The sequence below is a fragment of the Trichoderma reesei genome (assembly GCF_000167675.1).
Source record: "Trichoderma reesei QM6a unplaced genomic scaffold TRIREscaffold_2, whole genome shotgun sequence".
NCBI lineage: Eukaryota > Fungi > Ascomycota > Sordariomycetes > Hypocreales > Hypocreaceae > Trichoderma > Trichoderma reesei.
Window position 1 is genome coordinate 650,145 of NW_006711149.1, and position 18,224 is coordinate 668,368.

Here is an 18,224-nt window from a genome sequence, read left to right on the forward strand (position 1 = left end):
CGACTGGCAACGCGACTGCCAATACGGCTAAGAACAGGATTGCCACTCGCATCATCTTCGTCGACAAAACTGCTACCATAATTGCCGAACGGGTTGATGATACGGCCGACTGCCCCAGCAAAGAAGAGAGAAGGTCGGCTGCTGAGGCCATGCAGCGTTACACGAATTGCGGGATACAGGCCCTCCATATCCAAAGTGTTCAAGATGATACTGCAGCTGCAGCTGCTGCAGCAGAGGATGACGAAGAAAGGAGCACTATTGAAGCCAGTCGTGATGGTGCAAGCACCTGGAATGCAGTTTCCACGGAGACGAGCGCCCTTGATGCAAGCAATGGCCAGCCAAGCACACTTCAGACGTCTCTTCGCTCTACCAGCCCTGGAGCCGCAGCGGAGGCAGACAATAAGGAGAACGATGTTCCTCGGTCACACTTCGAAACCTTTGCTGACTGGGAGGCCTTGCTCAGCAGGAGCAGACGGGAACCCTTTGTGCTCCCCAACTCCGGGGCAGATAGCGAATGCTACGCAATGCCTAGGTCCATGTGTCCCAAGGAGCACAAGAGTGTCCCTTTTAGAGATCCCTCGTGGCTATACGAATTCAATCGTTGTGGAACGTATGTGAGCGAACATCCACGCGGCCTTCGCTCAGAGGCTACGGCACTCTACAAGGAATTGCTTGGAAAAGAGCAGCCGCTTCCCCAGAAATCCTTGTTTGATGACGACGTAATTGGCGAAACTTGCGAGAGGGTCAGGTTCAAGAATGAGACGACACTATTTCGCGACATCACTCCTTTGCTTGCACCGTCAGTTGCGCTTCTTGCTACCGACCATCCGCATCTGGGTTTCCTGTGCGAATCCACGGACGAGGTGTGGTCAACCGCTCACCCCGTCGTCCACATTCAGCCGCAGCCCACCTATGCCGTCGGCTTCTCGTCTGAGGCGTTCTCGGAAGAGCAATTTGGCAAGGCTACGGACTTCTTCGACGACCTCTATGCGGCGGAGACATCTCCTATGAAGGTCACCCCCGATATGTTCTTCCCCTGTTTCTCGTTGGAAATCGGGCCCATCTCCCTGGGCGAGTGCCAGAACGTACACAGCATGACAATTGGCATGCGCGGCGTCGTTGAGCTCTTCCGCGGTGTCAAGCGTGAGGCCGAGCTGCACCGCCAGATCCTGGGATGGTCTATCGCACACAACCATCGCCGAGCAGAAATATCGGTGCATTACCCGGTGATCTACGGGGACGTTACAAACTTTCATCGAAAGAAGATCCACTCGTTTGACTTTTCCGATCCCGAGTGCGACCGGTGGGCTGCGTACCGCTTTACCAGGAACCTCTACGACACCTGGATGCCGGCGCATTTCGCCAACATTTGTTCCGCCATTGAGCAGCTTCCGAATGAATGGCCCCGTTATGTGGACAGCGTTGTTGAGTTCCAAGGCTGAACTTTGCGGGCTTGTGGTCTGTCTGCACAACATCCGTTCTAAGCATCTGATTTCCATCCTTATTTTATTTGAATTTGTCTTATCCCCCCCCCCCCCTCAAAATTCCTTTATTTGAAGCCATTGACCGTTATATAACCCCTATATTACTGGTTACTCACTCCCAGAAGCACACACCAGCTGTATACCGTCTTTTTTACATTTCATGTATATCCTTGCCCCTACGGACTTTTCATTTGTGCTCATCTCTTAAACTAACACCATTTAAGATTTCCTGATGCCAGCGCTGCATCGGAGCTGTGGTGCGTCGTTTCCCAGGTCGGCATTGGTTGTTGCTCGTTGGAATATTGAAATATTTACCTAGATTTCATTTGTGTGACAAAGTTTATTATAGCATGGCAAATCTCGCCGCATGTTCTTCCATAGTTGTTGAAATTTACGGACTTGTTTTACCCGCATAGATTGTTGCCTCTCCTGAAATATGTCCCATGGTGCTCGTGGTCATTACGATTGTAGGGCTTTCAGCGATGTATGGACATGATGTGTAGACTGATTCGCCGTACTTCTTTCAGCATAATCAGTTGTTAAGGACACTCAATACCTACGGCCACGCCGTTTTCCTCCACGATTCTAGACGGATATTCCGTTGACGATGTCGTTATGGAGCCTCGTCCAATGGTGAGTTCTAGTACCGGTAGGCGTGGCCTTCATGCCACTCCTCTCAACGAAGCACGGCTCCTACGGACATCATTTACCTCTACACTCTCTGTTCTTTCTACCCAACAAGGCCCAGTGGCTTAAGTTGTGAACGTTCTCAAGGTCAATCCTTCTGATACCTGTTGAGGGGGATGGACAACTATCCCAACCATCGGTTACATATACGCCCTTCTATATCATGGGCGTGCCGATACTCTCTTCACCTCCCATCGCCCCCAACTATGCGTGGCAATCGATATCTTCCTCTTCTTCCTTTGCATTTGTGTCCGAGGCTAGTAGAAGTGTCTTTTTCGTACATTGCATGATACTATTGCCTGCGGCGTCTCAGCCCCCATCCTGACATGACATGTAATCATCGTCCGGCTGGTGTACATGCAGCCATTGGCAAGACATATCTGTTCATCTGAATGTCGCGGAGGCTTTTTCTCAAAAGCCATGATTCGTCACGTTTCTGTGTGCCATTCATGGTTCTGAGATTGACAAGGGGGGAGGATAAGGTAGGCAGATGAGTACATACTCATGTGCTGTCATGGCGCGCCTCTTTGCAGATTGAGGCTTGCATGATGGCTTGAGGGCATGCATGAGGTATGTATCTACTACTTCGTACACCGCTTCGATGAGGAAGAACTATATTTGGTCTTGAGCTGGATATTGCGTGGCGTTCATTATATGCCTGTGCGTACAGGAGATGCAAGTTTGTTAGAATTAAAATAAAAAAATCAGGCTGAGACGCCTGAGATTTGGTGGCTTGTTGATGATGACCGGGGGGGAGGGTGTGTGGTGTAAGTGCATGCACATGGACATGGACATGGACACATGCAGTGCGTGCGTCAAGCCTGGTTATCAGGCTCGAATCAGCCGCACAGGGGGATGTCTTTTGAGGATTCATGTGCCAAGTAAGGTACCTATCCAAGGACAGGAGGCTATAGGAATCTGAGGCCTGTGGGTACGTACCTCATGCATTTGATTCGTTGCGTTGTTTTGTAAGAGTGGCATATCGATTCCTTGTTCTCTCGGGATACAGCTGTGATGATTGACTCATATTCTGCTACCTATACTATGGGAGCTCACGCTGAATTACGTCTTTGCATTGCTCTGAGACAACACGCAACTTGTCTCTGACTTGTAAATCCTTCGTGTTTCTTGAATCGGCGTTTGGAGTGGATAGAGCCGATGCTCTGCATTCACGTCATGCAACATACATTCGAAGTTTTCTCCTCGTCATTCCCAGATCATGGAAATTTCAGGGTTTGCGTCTGTATGCTCACAAAGTTCGTATGGGAGACATCAAGGAGATTGCACTGTGCCGTGGGGTGACTTGGTTTATTTCGATAGATCTCGGAAAGCCTGGTTCTCGGATGCGGGACGGCGGGAGAGAGATCTTAGTATGACATCTCGAGTAGCGTAGTATTATTATTTCTTCAAATGTCATGATTGGCCCTGAATATATTACGTTGGGAGATCGTTTGTAGAAGGAGACGTGGAATGTCAGAACTCGTCATGTCGAGCTGGTCGGATTTCGTAGTCTGGCGAATTGGCTTGGATTGTATGCTTAGCACAAGGCAAGGGGCATATGGAAACACTGAAAATGTGCTCAGAGGATATCTCTCAATGCAAGCAGACGTCTTGTTATACATACTAGTAGACATAAAATCATCCATATTGTACCTATTGTATGTACATTTAGTTATGCTTGTGCTTGGGTGATTGCCTACCTCAATACAAAGCAAAAACCTCGAGCTTACCCTTGAGCGCTCCTTCTTTTCCACAAGGTGAGCCTTGGATATCGTCTACATATAGGTAATCTTGACCGAACTGTAAGCCTCTGCTTCGATAGAAGTCAGAGAAGCATGTAGCAGCTTTCATGATGATTGAATTCGTGGGACCCCGTGGTAGAAGGATGCCGGTATTTCGTCATGTCACTACCCGATAACCCAGGAGTTACAATGGTCGACTTCCATCTGGCGAGCGGGTTTCCATCAACTCTCTCATCCGAGGTGTGTATGTCAGGTAAAGATATAGAAGCTGCGGGCGTTGATCTCATTGATTGGAAATGGTGTTGCTTCATAGCATTCTGTCTTCACAACCCACCACTGTCTGGACTCAATTGTGAGAAACAATCCCAAGACTTGTATGGTAGCTCAAGGGTCTCTTGGGTCATTCTTGTCAACTGCATTCCGAAGTCACCATTCGTCAAGGCAGTCCAACGCAAGACTATGCAGTGTTTCCCATCAAGATGGCATCGAGCACAATGCTCCATCAGGTGTCCCACAGGCCATGCACCGGAACCCAGTTCCGATCGAAATCGCATCTGCGGGAATCCGGGGAAGCGGGTCTTGCTTCTCCATCACGAACATCACGAGTCAAGACGATGAATACACGAATATGTGTGTTGCCCGTTGAGAAACAACGAAAACTCAAGGCCATATAAGGCCGTGTATGCCATTTCATAGCTGCATCTATACCCACTGTCATGGCGTTAGAACAAACGAAATAAAAAGCACCCTTTTAAAGCAATCCTGCTCCCAAGCCGCGGCAGGCATCATGATGCCACATGTCTGAGAGCCCATCTATTATACCATCATACAATTACTGCGTCTCGCCAACAACCTTTCGAATAGCCTGAGCCACATGGTCAATGTTGTGGGTGTTCAGGCCAGCCATGCTAATTCGCCCATTCTTGGTCATGTAGATGTGATACTCCTCACGGAGCTTCTTGACCTGAGGTTCTGTCAGACCGGTGAAGCTGAACATGCCAATCTGGTCTGTGATGTGATTCCAGGTGCCTGGCGTCTCAAGCTCCTCAAGCTTGGATCGAAGGGCTTTGCGCATATCAATGATGCGGCCCGACATGGTCCTGAGGTTCTCCTCCCACTCGGAAAAGAGCTGGGGATCGTTCAGCACGGTGCTGGCTATCCTTGCGCCGTACAGGGGAGGGTTGGAAATTTCTGATCGCTGCAGGATGGCGAGCTGAGATGCGATTCGGGTGACAGTTTCGGCGGCGTCGGCGGCGGGAGCGCCCACGAAGTGGAAGCAACCAGCTCGCTCTCCGTAGAGACCAAAGTTCTTGGCGAAGCTCTGAGCAACTACGAGCTCGAAGCCCTGCTCGATAAAGTACCGCACAGCGCTGGCATCGCGTGCAAGGTCGCCAGAGGCAAACCCCTGGTAGGCGCAGTCGAAGAAGGGAAAGTGTTTCTTCTCGCGGATAATGACGGCCAACTGCTTCCACTGATCTAGTGTTGGGTCGACACCGGTTGGGTTGTGCGCGCAGGGGTGGAGCAGGATAATGGAGCGTTCGGGGGCCGCTGAAATGGCTGCCGTCATGCCCTCAAAGTCCAGTCCGCGCGTCTCCTTATTGAAGTAGGGATACTGAGCGACGGTGATGCCGACATTGGAGAAGATCTGGTGGTGGTTCGCCCATGTCGGATTTGACACATAGACGGTGCGGTTGCCCTTGTAGAACTTGGCGAGAAACAGGGCGCCCAGGTGGACGGCGCCGGTGCCCGAGATGGTCTGCACAGACGTCACGCGGCGGTCCGCGATGGCAGGCGAATCGGCGCCGAGCATGAGCTCCGCGGCCTTGCTGGTGAAGCTCTCAAGACCGGCGATCGGGGCATATTCGTGGTTCAACTCGGGGTTGTTTCGGAGAATGTCATCCGCCTGTGGTTGCAGCGAGCAGTGGGTCAGCGACTCAAAGCCATAATGTGCGAGATTAGATGAAGAGCTGCAAGCGGACCAATGATGGTTGCGCCGATTGAGCTTATGACTAGCATCACAAGCATGAGGAGCTAGCATGCATCGATGGATCGCATCACAGCGCCCTAGCTCTCAGGATGGGACAGGAGCAAGAAGAAGACACCGTACCTTTTTTACCACTGGCAAAACCCAGGGCTTCGCGTTGTTATCTCGGTAGGCACCAATTCCCTATAGTAAGCAGACGGATCAGTCAGTCAGTCCGTTATTTTGAGGCGAAAGCTATTAGTCAAGCTTTGGGTCGATTTGTGGGCTTTTGTTGCCTCCGACGTCGCAGCCGTGATTGCGACACAAGAGTCGAGCCGAAAGGCGGCCGCGGGGCAACGAGGGGCATGATGAGGAGAATGAGGGGGGAAGCAATGAATGGGACAATGTGAAGGGACAGAGGGATAGAAAGGAAAAGAAGAGGGAATCAATAGCAATAGGAGCTTGCAACATACCAAGTCGACCTTGATCGGGCTGGTGTCAGCCTTGTAGGCGCGCGCGAGGCCAAAGAGGGGATCCTCAGGTGCCTGGGGCACCGTTTCTGGCGGGAAGCTGGTGGTGGAAGCCATTGCGGGAGAGATGTGGCTCGCAATGTTGTGGAGGCGGGCCAGAGGAGGAGACGAGGCAGACGATGAGGATTGAAGTTGAGACTGAGGTTGAGAAGAGGTTTGTAGAGAAGAGGATTGAGAGGGCGAAGACGACGACGACGACGATGATGATGATGGAGGAGCCATTGGTGGCGGTTTCCTGGTGGGATGTCGTCTAATATGTAAGGCAACTCGGACTTGAAATGGATGGAACGACCAGCGGACGGAGTCAACCGTTGCAGGCACGAGCGAGAGTGACTCGACACAATACGCGCGCTTCCAGTGGTTCGATGGTGGGGTTGGACACGGCTAAAGTGCGACGGTCCTGGCAGAACCCTGTAGGGCTACCTAGGTAGGATGGGAACCTTGGAACTCAACTGGAACCGGAGCGGGTTGGGGCTGAGTTGCCGCTGGAGAAGCGCCCTGGAGACGGTGGAGAGGGCGCTGGAGCAGTCGGGTCCCCTGTGGTGCCCGCTAATCCTGCTGGTGCCTGCACGTCACCAGACCTCGAAGCTTGGGTAATTCGTTCCGACGCCCGGACGAGCCTAATCAGACGGAGCAAAAGCCTCGAGCTGACGAGATCAGGGGAATGGCCACGGGATCAATCCGATGCGAGCTGCACGGAGGTTCCAAGATGGAGACGGCCGGGACGGGAAGCTAGGCTTTGTTATCGCCGGAGGCCCTGAAAGGGGTGCGTTGTGCGTTGTGCGTTGTCCTGCTTGGTGCTGCCTGGCTTGTGATAGCCAGTTGAAGCTCGTTGATTTGCAGGTGCTGATATTCAGGAGCTTCGTTTAAGAGACCCTTGGGCAGTGATGCAGTCAGCAAGCCTGTTCCAGATCCCCTCCCCTCTCTGTTCAATGCCGCTTCGAGACGTTGAAACCGGTGGAACGGACCGGATGATGGGAAGCGATCATCTGGCCATTCATGCAGAGTCATACATACCTGGATGCTTAGACAGGCCTCAAGACGGCCAAGCGAAATGCGTTACGAAAACGGCCAAAAGGATCGGACGAGTGCGGCGATGCGACAGACAAAAAGCCCCGTATGAAGTTCGTAAAAGGTACCTTTTGGATGCTACCTATAGAGGCAATCTATCCCAAGTAGCAGCGAGTTTGAAGGAACAACTCCTATGGTCAGACGCATTGAGACGCTGGCCCCATGCATCTCGAGGCAGACGAGCCGCTTTTTATCTGTCGTCATGCCATGTGCAAGTCCACGGCTTGTGAGTGGGTTGGCCGAGGCCTTCGGCTTGCACGGGCTGCTGAGCCGGCCCGGTCTCTGTACTTTTGAGAACCGTAGACGGTACGAGCAAATAGGCATCCTAAATCTGCTGGATTTAGGTAGTGACGATCCCACGAGTACTATTAGGTAGGTACAATATCGTCTACCTTATAGACCCCTGTTTCTAGGTACGCTTAGAGGCAGGCTGATGATCCGAAACTTGCATCATGAGACCCCTCAGTGTTCTCTCCTATTTCTCCTCGCAACCCCATACCCGAATATTCATTGTCATTCCTCATGCGAGACGAACGAATAACATCACAAGTCCTCAAATCTTTTCACAAAGCGTAACCCGACTAAGGTTAAAACATACGTAAACCCAGCCGATACTTTTTCGAACCCCGGATTTCAAAGGCGACCCTACTCCACCCGATTGGACACACTGACCACAAGCCACGGAACCCCAGAGCCTCTCCTTTTCGTCGGATGACACATAATGGCCCATCGTCACTCTCTGCAGATACCCCGTTTGACATTTAGCTTCTCGGCTCTCCTGGTTTAAAGAGTCAGGTACCGAGCCTGGAAACGCCCCATCAAGCCTCGTGGACAGAAAAACTCCATTGAATCCCCGCATAATGGCGGCTCGTTCTAAAGCCCACCTCGTTTTCACATGCCGCCGTCCCTTCCCCTAATTGACCCGGCCCCATGGGTCATTCATTGCACGGCTCCAGACTAGATTCTCCTGTTTACAAATGCATGAACCCAAGGCATGTCTGCTGGTGCCGATATTGAATTCTTTGATACTAGGTATGCTGACACGGTAAACAAAAAAATTCCAACTCCTCTTCATATGATTAGATCCCACAGTATCAGGAATGCACACAGCCCGCTCGCCGCAAAAAAGGTGTATCGTGCTGTGCTTGGCCGCTGGGTGGCCTTTTTCAGCTGCTTGTTTCCCCCGCCAACGTTGTCCGCCATTGATGCCGAATCGGCCACGAGCAGTTCGATGTTTTCGGACTGCGCCGTGAGGTTGTTGACCAAGAGCGTCTGGAGCTCCGAAATCTCAAGCAGCGATTTTTCCGCGGTCCTGTGACGGCTGCTGTCAGTTTTTTCTCATCTGCAAAGGCGTCTGAATTGTCTGAGCAAAATCCAAGCGGTCGTAACCTACCTCACTTTGTCCAATGTGCTTTCGTAGTGCTCCATCATGCTTTGGTTACCCTCCTCAAACATCTGGACCTGCTCATCCGTCAAACCCTCTGGCATTGGAGCAGATGATTGCTCACCCCCATGGCTCAAAGCGTCTCCCGGCGTCGTCTGCCGTTGCGGTCTGTAAGCCGTTGGGGCAAATTCTGCCAGATCCCCCATTGGCAACATGCTTCGGCTCTTCTCCAGCTCTCTGCGCAACCTCGTCTCCATCATGTCCTGCTGCGTGCGACAGCACAGCTCCAGCCGCTGCCGCAAGAACCACAGCACGCCATCCCGATAGCCTCCCAGCTGTAGAGCCTGCGCCTCGGCTGCGACATGTTCCGGCGATTTGCTGCTGGCGAGGCCGCCGGATGCCCACGAACCGAGGGCGCCCAGTCCCTTTGTATACTTCTTGCGGATAATGGCCGACTCGGTCTCTCGACGGAGCTGTTCGGCTTCGTCCAGCGATCGTATGCTGGCGTTGAGCTCCCGAATCATCTGCTTCGCGTTGGCGTCGATTTCTTCTCGTTCTCGGTCGGAGAGGACTCGTGGCTGGTTCTGGGCCAGCCGAACCTGTGCGCGGCGGGGTTGCGCCGTTGAGAGATAGGCTTGCCGTACATCTTGCAGTTGTTGGTGTAGGTTGGTAATGTGCGAATTCTGACAGAAGCAGTCAGTTTCTAGACTCGATCTGAGATCTGAAGTTGTATTCACAATGTAGAATGACTGACAATTCGGTATGCCTCCTTCAAGAAGCTATCAATGTCCTCCAGGGAGACCTTCTTGACGACCGGCGGCGCCTGATGTTGCCGAAGCAGCTCGTTGAACTGCGCTGTGATGTTAACATCTGCCGGGATCGCAAAGCTTGAGCCGTCCATCCTGCCAATTGTCATGAGGCGACAGTCAATTCCGCAGCAAGGCCCTGTTACCAAAGTTGTCGCATGCACGTCATCGACAATCACCAGCTTGATGGAGCTACGTATGGTGTAACAGCACGTCGGCAGAGTTGCGACAGTGCTTAGTCATCAACGCAAATGCTACCCGCAGACGCACAATTCCAACTTTCGGGATTCATCCCTCCATCGAATTGCTGCTGCTATAATTACTACTGCACACGACCAATGGTCCACAATTGACTGTGGCCCGGCCTATTTCCGCCATTCCTCGACGTCGGTTTGCCTCTTTTACGACTCAGGGAGTGGATTTATCTTGTTGCAAGTGCTGAGCGAATGGTCCATCAGCTGAGAAAGTGACGTTAGGGTTGGTTGATCCGTCCACGAAGAACGCTCGTTCTGACCCTCGATTCCGGATTGCTGGAAAAATCTTACAGTACGAGTTTGCCATGCGGGACTGCAGGTGTTGTTGATACCGGTTCTAGCCAATATGATGATTGATACTACGCAAGCCTCCCTCATCGGCCCGGCACGGTTACCGCTTTCATTTCCATCTCGGATCTCGGAGCCGGCATAAGCATGTCCAGCTAACGAGCCTGCAGAAAGCCTGGTTTACTTTATACAAGTTCGACGTCAATTTGCATTCTGCTGGGCGTTGCTCCGTCATTGTTCAAGAAGATTGCCACAAAATTGTATTGCTGCTACTTCTACGCTGGACACACGAAGCAGATAAGTATTATCCAGCATGATGTGACCTGGGGTCAAGTTCATATTCGACGCTCCATCCACAAAAGAACTGTTGGCAATGGCTGGATGAATAGATGCGGAAACCCACGATGCGCCACCGGAGAACATCGACACTAACGCTGAAGCAACACTGGGGCGGGAGCTAACGGCTACAGACCGGTTTGATTCGTGGATGCAGACAGAGATCTTATGGTGCTTTCTTCCCTTCTTTCGTGGCTCGGGCGTCGACCGAGGAGGAAGGGGAACGGGGACGCGTGCTAAGGGGTGCTAAGTGATGCTAAGTGATGCTAATTATGGCAGGGTCTTTGTTCCTTTTTGCTTCCAATGACCTTGTGCTCCTTCTTCTCCTGGCTGATTATTCCCGGGTTCTGTCTGACTACCTACCTGTAGACGACAACCAAGGTAGTCATCATCAAGGAACGCATCTGTCTTCGGTTTGATAGCTGACAGCGACCTGGAAGCCGGTCTCGACTCTCGGCATCCGAGTCATGGTGCCCCGTAAATACTGAGACTCTACTTGCATTCATCGTATCTGCGATGCAAGGCATCTGACGGTTCATTCTGCCCCATATTGAGTCAAGATCTCTTACCCCCTTTAACCCTGGACCGGACGAAGCTGGAGGAGAAAACCAGGTTTTCGGGGGGGCTGATAACGGGCATCGACCGAATCTGTGGGGAAAGCGAACTTCGATCGTCCACACACAGATGGACTCCGCTGATACCTAATCTGATTCGAGGCTCAGGGTATATCGCCCTTTTCTCTTCTTCCTCGTCTCTGGCTTTTTGATCCCTTCATCGTCCTGTGCTGCCGCCGCGTACGTCACCCTCTGCTGTTGAAGACGCGACTATTGCCGAATGTGTCGCCATGAAGCAAGATGAAGCGATACAGCCGTCCATTGAAGGGGCATGCGAGAGCCCTCTCCCGGTAGAGGTCGAGTCGGACATCGAGGCCTCCGGGGAGCACGCGCTTTACCGGCATCCGGAAGCCAAGCTTGTCGACCAGGACACCGCTGAGCTGCCGGGGATTCACGAACTGGGCGAGACAACTGTTGACAATCTTGAGCTGGGCAATAGACACGCCGTCAACGAGCCTTACAGCGTCTTCTCCCGGCGCATGAAGATATGGATCACCGTCATGGCGACCATTGCAAGCGCCGTCTCCCCCATGACCGCCCACGTCTACTTCCCGGCATTGGACGCCTTGGCCGAGGAGCTCAACGTCTCCATCTCGCTCATCAACCTGACCCTGACCTCCTACATGATCTTCCAGGGCATATCCCCGACCATCTTTGGAGACTTTGGTGACATGGCTGGCCGTCGACCCGCTTTCATCGTGGCCTTTGTCATCTACATCTGTGCCAACATTGGCCTTGCCTTGCAACGAAACTACGCCGCGCTCCTCGTGTTGCGCTGTCTCCAGTCAGCTGGCAGCAGCGGCACTCTGGCACTCTCGTACGCCGTCATTGCAGACATCACGCCGACCGCTGAGAGGGGGAGATACATGGGCTTTGTCAGTGTTGGAATCAATATTGGGCCCACGATTGGTCCGGTGATAGGAGGCTTGTTGAGCCAATATCTCGGATGGCCGTCCATATTCTGGTTCTGTGCCATCTTCGTCGCGGTGTGGTTGGTTCCATGGGTTGTCACCGTTCCCGAAATGTGTCGAAACGTTGTTGGAAACGGCTCAATACCGCCTCAATCCTGGAACTATACTGTCATCGAGTTGCTAAGGAGGAGGAAGGGGGGCGAGAAACTAGACCCTGGACCAAAGAGAAAGCTGCGATTTCCGAACCCATTGGGCACTCTCGTCATTACGTTTGACAAGCAGATGAGCCAGATCTTGCTCATTGCGGCAATCATCTACTGCAACTTCATTCTGGTGGCGGCCACGCTGTCCCCGCTCTTCACGGAGATATATCACTACGGTGAACTGGAAGTCGGCTTGTGCTTCTTGCCGTACGGCTTCGGGTGCTGCTTGACCGTGGTGTTGCAGGGATATGTGGTGGACTGGAACTACCGCCGCATTGCAAAGAAGCTGGGCGTTGATGCGAGCCATGGGCGACGAAACGAGATTGGAGACTTTCCCATCGAGTCAGCGCGCATCCAGCCCATATACCCTTGTCTGCTTGCAGGTGCTGCCGCTGTCATCGGCTATGGCTGGGCTTTGCAGGCGGAGACGAGCGTGGCCGTGCCGCTTGTTCTTGTCTTCGCCATCGGCATGCTCGTCCCCAGCACTTTTAGTATACTCAACACGCTCATTGTTGATTTGTATCCCGGGTCGCCGGCTACGGCAGCGGCGGCCAACAATCTGGTTCGCTGCTTGTTTGGAGCCGCGGCCACTGCCGTTGTGGATTACATGATTGCAGCCATGGGCCGGGGCTGGTGCTTTACGTTCCTGGCACTGTTCATGGTGGCATGCCTGCCTTGGCTGAGGTTTATCGAAAAGCGCGGTCCTCGTTGGAGGGCGGAGAAAGTGAAGAGGAAGAACAGTACTGACGCGACAGAAACAGAATGAAGCAATGACCTTGATGATGTTATGAAGCCTTATTTTGAATATGCCCCTCTCGGGTTCGTTCATACTGCTTGTTTCTTCCCCGTTTCATCTCATGTCCTACCTGCTGAAAGATATCGCGTTGCATCATGGCGTCTGAATTTTCATGGCGGCAGCGCTGATAATTGGAGAGTTGAGTCGTTCTAAGCGTTGATTGGGTCTCATGAACGTCGTTATTAGTATACTATTGATTTACAGAAAATTGCCTTTGGATTTCACAGAGCCAGGATTGCATGCTCTACAGGTTCCCTCAAAGGCTCCCACATCAACCAGTCAGATCGTGTTGTCCTGTAGCGTGTCATTAGTAACTCGCCATATATCGGATGTAGAATATCCACGGTAGCTCAAAGGAGGGGGGGGGGGGGGGGTTCAAGAAACATACGGCAACAAGCCCATGGAGTTAATTTTCCAAACGCCCACCGCCAGCGCCAAAAACTGCATGGCGACGTAGACGAGCTTGGTCTGCAAAATCTGGCCGGCGTTGCTGTCGGTCTGGAAGCGCTCAAAGGCCTGGTTGGTGGCCATGAGGCCGACGATGGGGTTCTTGAAGGCCATGAAGACCATCATGATGCTGAAGATTTGGAGCGAGTTGCCGGACATGTACATCATGATGGCGGTCATGGGGAGGCCCTTTACGGGGGCGAGGGCGACCTCCCACGCCTTCTTGAGCTTGAGGGTGTCGCGCTCTTCGGGGGAGGGTGGTTTTCGGGGTTGGGGGGCCTTGGCGACGTCTTTGCCTTTCTGGATAGGGGATGTTAGTAGCTAGCCCTTGTTTTAGGTGAACAGAGAAGAGAGAAAAGAAGAATTACCTTGGGGCCGCTGGGAGCGCTGGAGAAGCCTGGAGGGTCGATGATGCCGGGGACTTTGGACTTTGCGATGGGGGGGAAGTCGAGCTGGGCGGCCCAGTACGGCGCGGCAACGACCGGAGAGGAAGCCATGTTGCTAGAAGATGAGGTTCGTAATCAATTGGGTAGTGATTGTGGGAGTTGAATGCCGGTCGTTTGTCGGGTCTCTTGGTCGTTGCCGGCGGTCGTGTCGTCGATTGTTTGTTCGCCCGCAGTGGATGATGCAAAAGGTGGGATTTAGCTTGACGAGAGCTTATGTGCCGATTCCCTCTTGTCACTGCTGTCCTTGTCCCGAAGGCCAGCCAGTGGGTCGGTCGCCAAGCACACCTTCTGAGCTCCTTCAGGCAGCTTATCGATAGCCCCGGCCGAATCAAATTGGGGGAGGGACTCGCACCCGGTCCTTTTGGGCCTGCATATCGCCGACCCTGCCGGCGCGCGCTTCCACTCCTTTTTTCCCTTAATACCTCCCGACGGGGCTGCGCGAAACCATTCGGAGCGGGATTCCTTTTTTTTTTTCGACTCTTTCTCTTGATGTCCTCGACTCGAACCGAAACCCGAAGTCTTCCCTTTCAGAAGTGCAGTCGAATTCCCCGGATTACATAACATAATTACTGGTTGCGAAACTGCGACGCCGTCGAGCAACGAGCTCCCGAAACCAAAGAGGCGCGCGTGTCGATACCGATTGGCCAGGCCTCGCCTCGATACAACCACCAAGAATCGTCAACGGAACCAAGTACAGTCTTGTCTGAACAACAGCCACTACCACGAACCGGGGCCCGCACGATAGAGAAAAAACACTGTGCCATTCCGCTGTCCATCGCCGTTTGGCAGCATTGTGAAGCCTCTTGTTGGTGGTGTCAAGGTTGCAAAGGCGTTGCAGCTTGTCACATACGCCACCAGATTTCACGAATTTAGGCGCCATTGTTGCCCTGGCCCAGCGCAATCGACAAGGCCTTTTTCTGTCTTCGTCTATTGCCTGGGAGTCTATAGGCTAAGAGCGCTGCTGGTGCTTGGGTTGCCATACTACTGGGAGCTGCCAGAGAGTTGTCGCTATCAAGGGGTGACAGCGGCCGCGTGACGACGTTTCGACTACTAGTAGTAGTCGTTCGGTTACGGAGCAACTATTCACACCCGACCAGGCCAGACCACCACTTCACAGCCAAGACAAGCCCGTTGCAGACCGGAACCACGCCCAGGTCTTGCGGCGCATCGAGTTTTGCGGGGGAGGAGGACGCATCTGATTGATAGCCTGCCGTCACCACCATGTCTAACAACGGAGGTGGAGGGGACTCCAAGCTCTTCGCTCGGGTAAGCCATCTTTTTCCCTACCGACCTTACTGTCCTTTGCCTACCCCCCCTGTGATGTGACTTTCTCCTCCGTTCGATTTGATATATCCGGGTGTCTTGTGTCTTGTCACCACACTCTCCCCATCTTGTCTGTTTCCCACCTGCGCGCAACGTTGGTCGGATCTCTGTTATTCGTCGCCTGTATTGGGAATCGTCACCAGTCGCATTCTGCGGCGACATCATCGACGACGACGACGACGACGACGACGACGACGACGACGACGACAGTATTGCCTTGACGCGCTTTTCACAAGACTGCACTGCATTTTGTCGTTGCGCAATCCCCCTCAGCATCTTTCTACCTATCCCGACAATGACACTCCCCTCACTGAAGCACGATCGCGCACACTGATGCAACGATGGCTCTCCCGCTCGGCTTCATCTACATGCCAGCCCTTTCGCTCGATAAGCTAAGATCAACGCAGGGCAAAGTCGCAGAGCTGCGCCTCGAGCTCAACAGCGGCGGCAAGAAGGACAAGAACTATGCGACCAAGAAGATTGCGCTCAAGCGCATCGTGGCCAACATGACGATGAGCAACAACGACATGGTCGCGCTGTTCCCCGACATTATCCAGTGCATGCACATCTCCAGCTTGGAGATCAAGAAGATGTAGGCCGGTCATTTCTCTGCCTCATGCCCTTTGAAGTGTATACGAGCCAGTGCTGATGGACGAGGTCATTAACAGGTGCTTTTTGTACTTGGTCAACTATGCGCGAGTTCGCCCAGAGATTGCGGTCAATGCGATTCCCATCCTGGAACAAGTAAGTGAACGACAACAATTGAAAGGGTCAGAGCTGGTGATACTAAACGATGCCAGGACATGCAAGACTCGAACCCCCTCGTGCGAGCGCTCGCTTTGCGAACCATGTCATACATTCATGTGCGCGAGTTCGTGGCAGCCACCGTTCCCCTCGTCAAGCACATGTTGAGAGACCCGGACCCCTACGTACGGAAGACGGCCGCATTCTGCGTCGCAAAGCTCTACGATCACGACAGGCACATGGTCGAGCAGTCGGACCTGATTGATCGACTCAACTCCCTGCTCAGGGACGACAACCCCACCGTCGTTGCCAGCGCACTGGCCGGACTGATGGACATTTGGGAGAGGAGCGACGCCATCAAGCTGACCATCGATTACACCAATGCCTCCAAGATGGTGGCCATCCTACCTGACTGCTCCGAGTAAGTTGACGCTGTGAATATCTCCTCAAATGAACTTTGTTAACCACCAGTCAAGATGGGGTCAGACGTACATCCTCGAGGCGCTCATGTCCTATGTCCCCCAGGAATCAGGAGAAGCGTCACTGCTAGCCGAGCGAATAGCCCCCCGACTCTCACACTCCAACTCTTCAGTTGTACTAACCTGCATCCGGGTGATTCTGTACCTGATGAACTACATTGCAGACCAGAAGCAGATTTCGGCGCTCTGCAAGAAGCTCTCTCCACCCCTGGTGACGCTGCTGGCCAAGGGCCCCGAGGTCCAATATCTCGCACTCAGAAACGCACTGCTTATTCTGCAACGACGGCCCGAGGTGCTGCGAAACGATATCCGAGTCTTTTTCTGCAAATACAACGACCCAATCTACGTCAAGGTCACCAAGCTGGAGCTTATCTTCATGCTGGCCAACGAGAAGAACATCGACGAGGTTCTCACCGAGCTGAGGGAGTACGCCACGGAAATCGACGTCCACTTCGTGCGAAAGGCTGTCCGCGCCATCGGCAAGCTCGCCATCAAGATTGAGCCCGCTGCCCGACGATGCATTGATCTGCTGCTGGAGCTGGTTGCCACCAAGGTCACGTACATCGTGCAGGAAGCTACCGTGGTGATCCGAAACATCTTCCGCAAGTATCCAAACCAGTACGAGTCCATCATCGGCACCTTGTGTGAACATCTCGACTCGCTCGATGAACCAGAGGCCAAGGCTGCCATGGTCTGGGTCATTGGCCAATATGCAGACCGCATAGAAAACAGCGACGCGCTGCTGGAGGACTTCCTCTACTCGTTCCAGGAAGAACCTGTCGAGGTGCAGCTGGCGCTTCTCACCGCGACGGTCAAGCTCTTCATTCAGAGGCCAACCAAGGGCCAGGAGCTGGTACCAAAGGTCCTCAAGTGGGCCACCGAAGAAACAGACAACCCTGATCTGCGTGACCGCGCCTACATGTATTGGCGACTGCTATCGACCGATATGAACGCTGCAAAGAGCATCGTCATGGGAGAGAAGCCTCCCATCACAGCCGAGTCGGAACGCCTGGAATCGTCGACGCTCGAGGAAATGTGTCTCAACGTCGGCACCCTGGCGACGGTGTACCTCAAGCCCGTGCAATCCGTGTTCCGATCCGCGAGGCCGCGAAAGTTGATTCCATCTCCGGCATTGCAGAAGCAATATGCGTCCAACGACCTTGACAACCAGAAGAGCTTGAGCATGTTTGGCAACGGAAGCCAGCCTACCAACATCGATCTCCGGACGCGCAACGCGGCCGCCACACCAGCTGCCAACGGTGGAAACCTAGCGCAGGCGGTCAATGATGCAGACGCCTACTTCTCCAGCATTGGGACGCAGCAGATGGCCGCCATGAGAATAGACGGCGGAGACGATGGATACGGTGGAGGAGGAGGCAACGTCACCGGCTATGTGGTGAATGCCCTGGCGCCACAGGCTGTGTTGCAGCCGGCACATGGCGAGGGAAGCAATGGCGATTTGCTGGTCTTGTAAACGGGACGAGGCAAAAAGGGGCATATGGCGATGCCTTAAGATGAAGAGATGCCGAATTGCGGGATGAACCGATATTTGTTATTTATTGCAACGAGTTTACTTACCTTGGCCGCTGGAGGAAGCGTGTACGATTCGATTGAGAATGCCGCCTTATCAACTGGAAATAATTTGATGTATATCCACACATACCTTAAAGTTGAAAGACAGACCTGATATACCTTGTAGCAGTATGAAGAGAATAT

General features: G+C 53.1%; 6 protein-coding genes across 6 annotated transcripts; 3 read left to right on the top strand and 3 right to left on the bottom strand.

The window, feature by feature from the left end:
• Positions 1-524: 524 nt before the first annotated feature.
• TRIREDRAFT_55990 (uncharacterized protein) lies at positions 525-1,442 on the top strand (the record flags this gene model as incomplete). The annotated part of the gene is made up of 1 exon (XM_006962054.1): positions 525-1,442. The coding sequence occupies one exon, from the start codon at positions 525-527 to the stop codon at positions 1,440-1,442; it is 918 nt and encodes a 305-aa protein (XP_006962116.1).
• A 3,303-nt stretch (positions 1,443-4,745) lies between these two features.
• Positions 4,746-6,555, bottom strand: TRIREDRAFT_74725 (aspartate/other aminotransferase; the record flags this gene model as incomplete). The annotated part of the gene is made up of 3 exons (XM_006962258.1): positions 6,350-6,555; positions 6,021-6,080; positions 4,746-5,816 (listed from the first exon to the last, which is right to left on the bottom strand). Exons 1-3 carry the CDS (start codon positions 6,461-6,463, stop codon positions 4,746-4,748), a joined length of 1,245 nt encoding a protein of 414 aa, XP_006962320.1. The 5' UTR covers positions 6,464-6,555.
• Positions 6,556-8,548: 1,993 nt separating this feature from the next.
• TRIREDRAFT_103618 (t-SNARE protein) lies at positions 8,549-9,762 on the bottom strand (the record flags this gene model as incomplete). Its single annotated transcript, XM_006962259.1, has 3 exons — positions 8,549-8,789; positions 8,871-9,544; positions 9,616-9,762. 3 exons carry the CDS (start codon positions 9,760-9,762, stop codon positions 8,549-8,551), a joined length of 1,062 nt encoding a protein of 353 aa, XP_006962321.1.
• Positions 9,763-11,617: 1,855 nt separating this feature from the next.
• TRIREDRAFT_38341 (uncharacterized protein) lies at positions 11,618-12,901 on the top strand (the record flags this gene model as incomplete). Its single annotated transcript, XM_006961951.1, has 1 exon — positions 11,618-12,901. A coding segment is annotated over one exon (1,284 nt), but the record flags the coding sequence as incomplete, so codon positions are not given.
• Positions 12,902-13,290: 389 nt separating this feature from the next.
• Positions 13,291-13,768, bottom strand: TRIREDRAFT_55237 (uncharacterized protein; the record flags this gene model as incomplete). Its single annotated transcript, XM_006962260.1, has 2 exons — positions 13,291-13,363; positions 13,458-13,768. Coding segments are annotated over 2 exons (384 nt in total), but the record flags the coding sequence as incomplete, so codon positions are not given.
• Positions 13,769-15,183: 1,415 nt separating this feature from the next.
• On the top strand, positions 15,184-17,982 carry TRIREDRAFT_74731 (AP-2 adaptor complex, beta-adaptin subunit; the record flags this gene model as incomplete). The annotated part of the gene is made up of 5 exons (XM_006962055.1): positions 15,184-15,228; positions 15,693-15,877; positions 15,954-16,029; positions 16,086-16,450; positions 16,506-17,982. 5 exons carry the CDS (start codon positions 15,184-15,186, stop codon positions 17,980-17,982), a joined length of 2,148 nt encoding a protein of 715 aa, XP_006962117.1.
• Between the last annotated feature and the right edge of the window lie 242 nt (positions 17,983-18,224).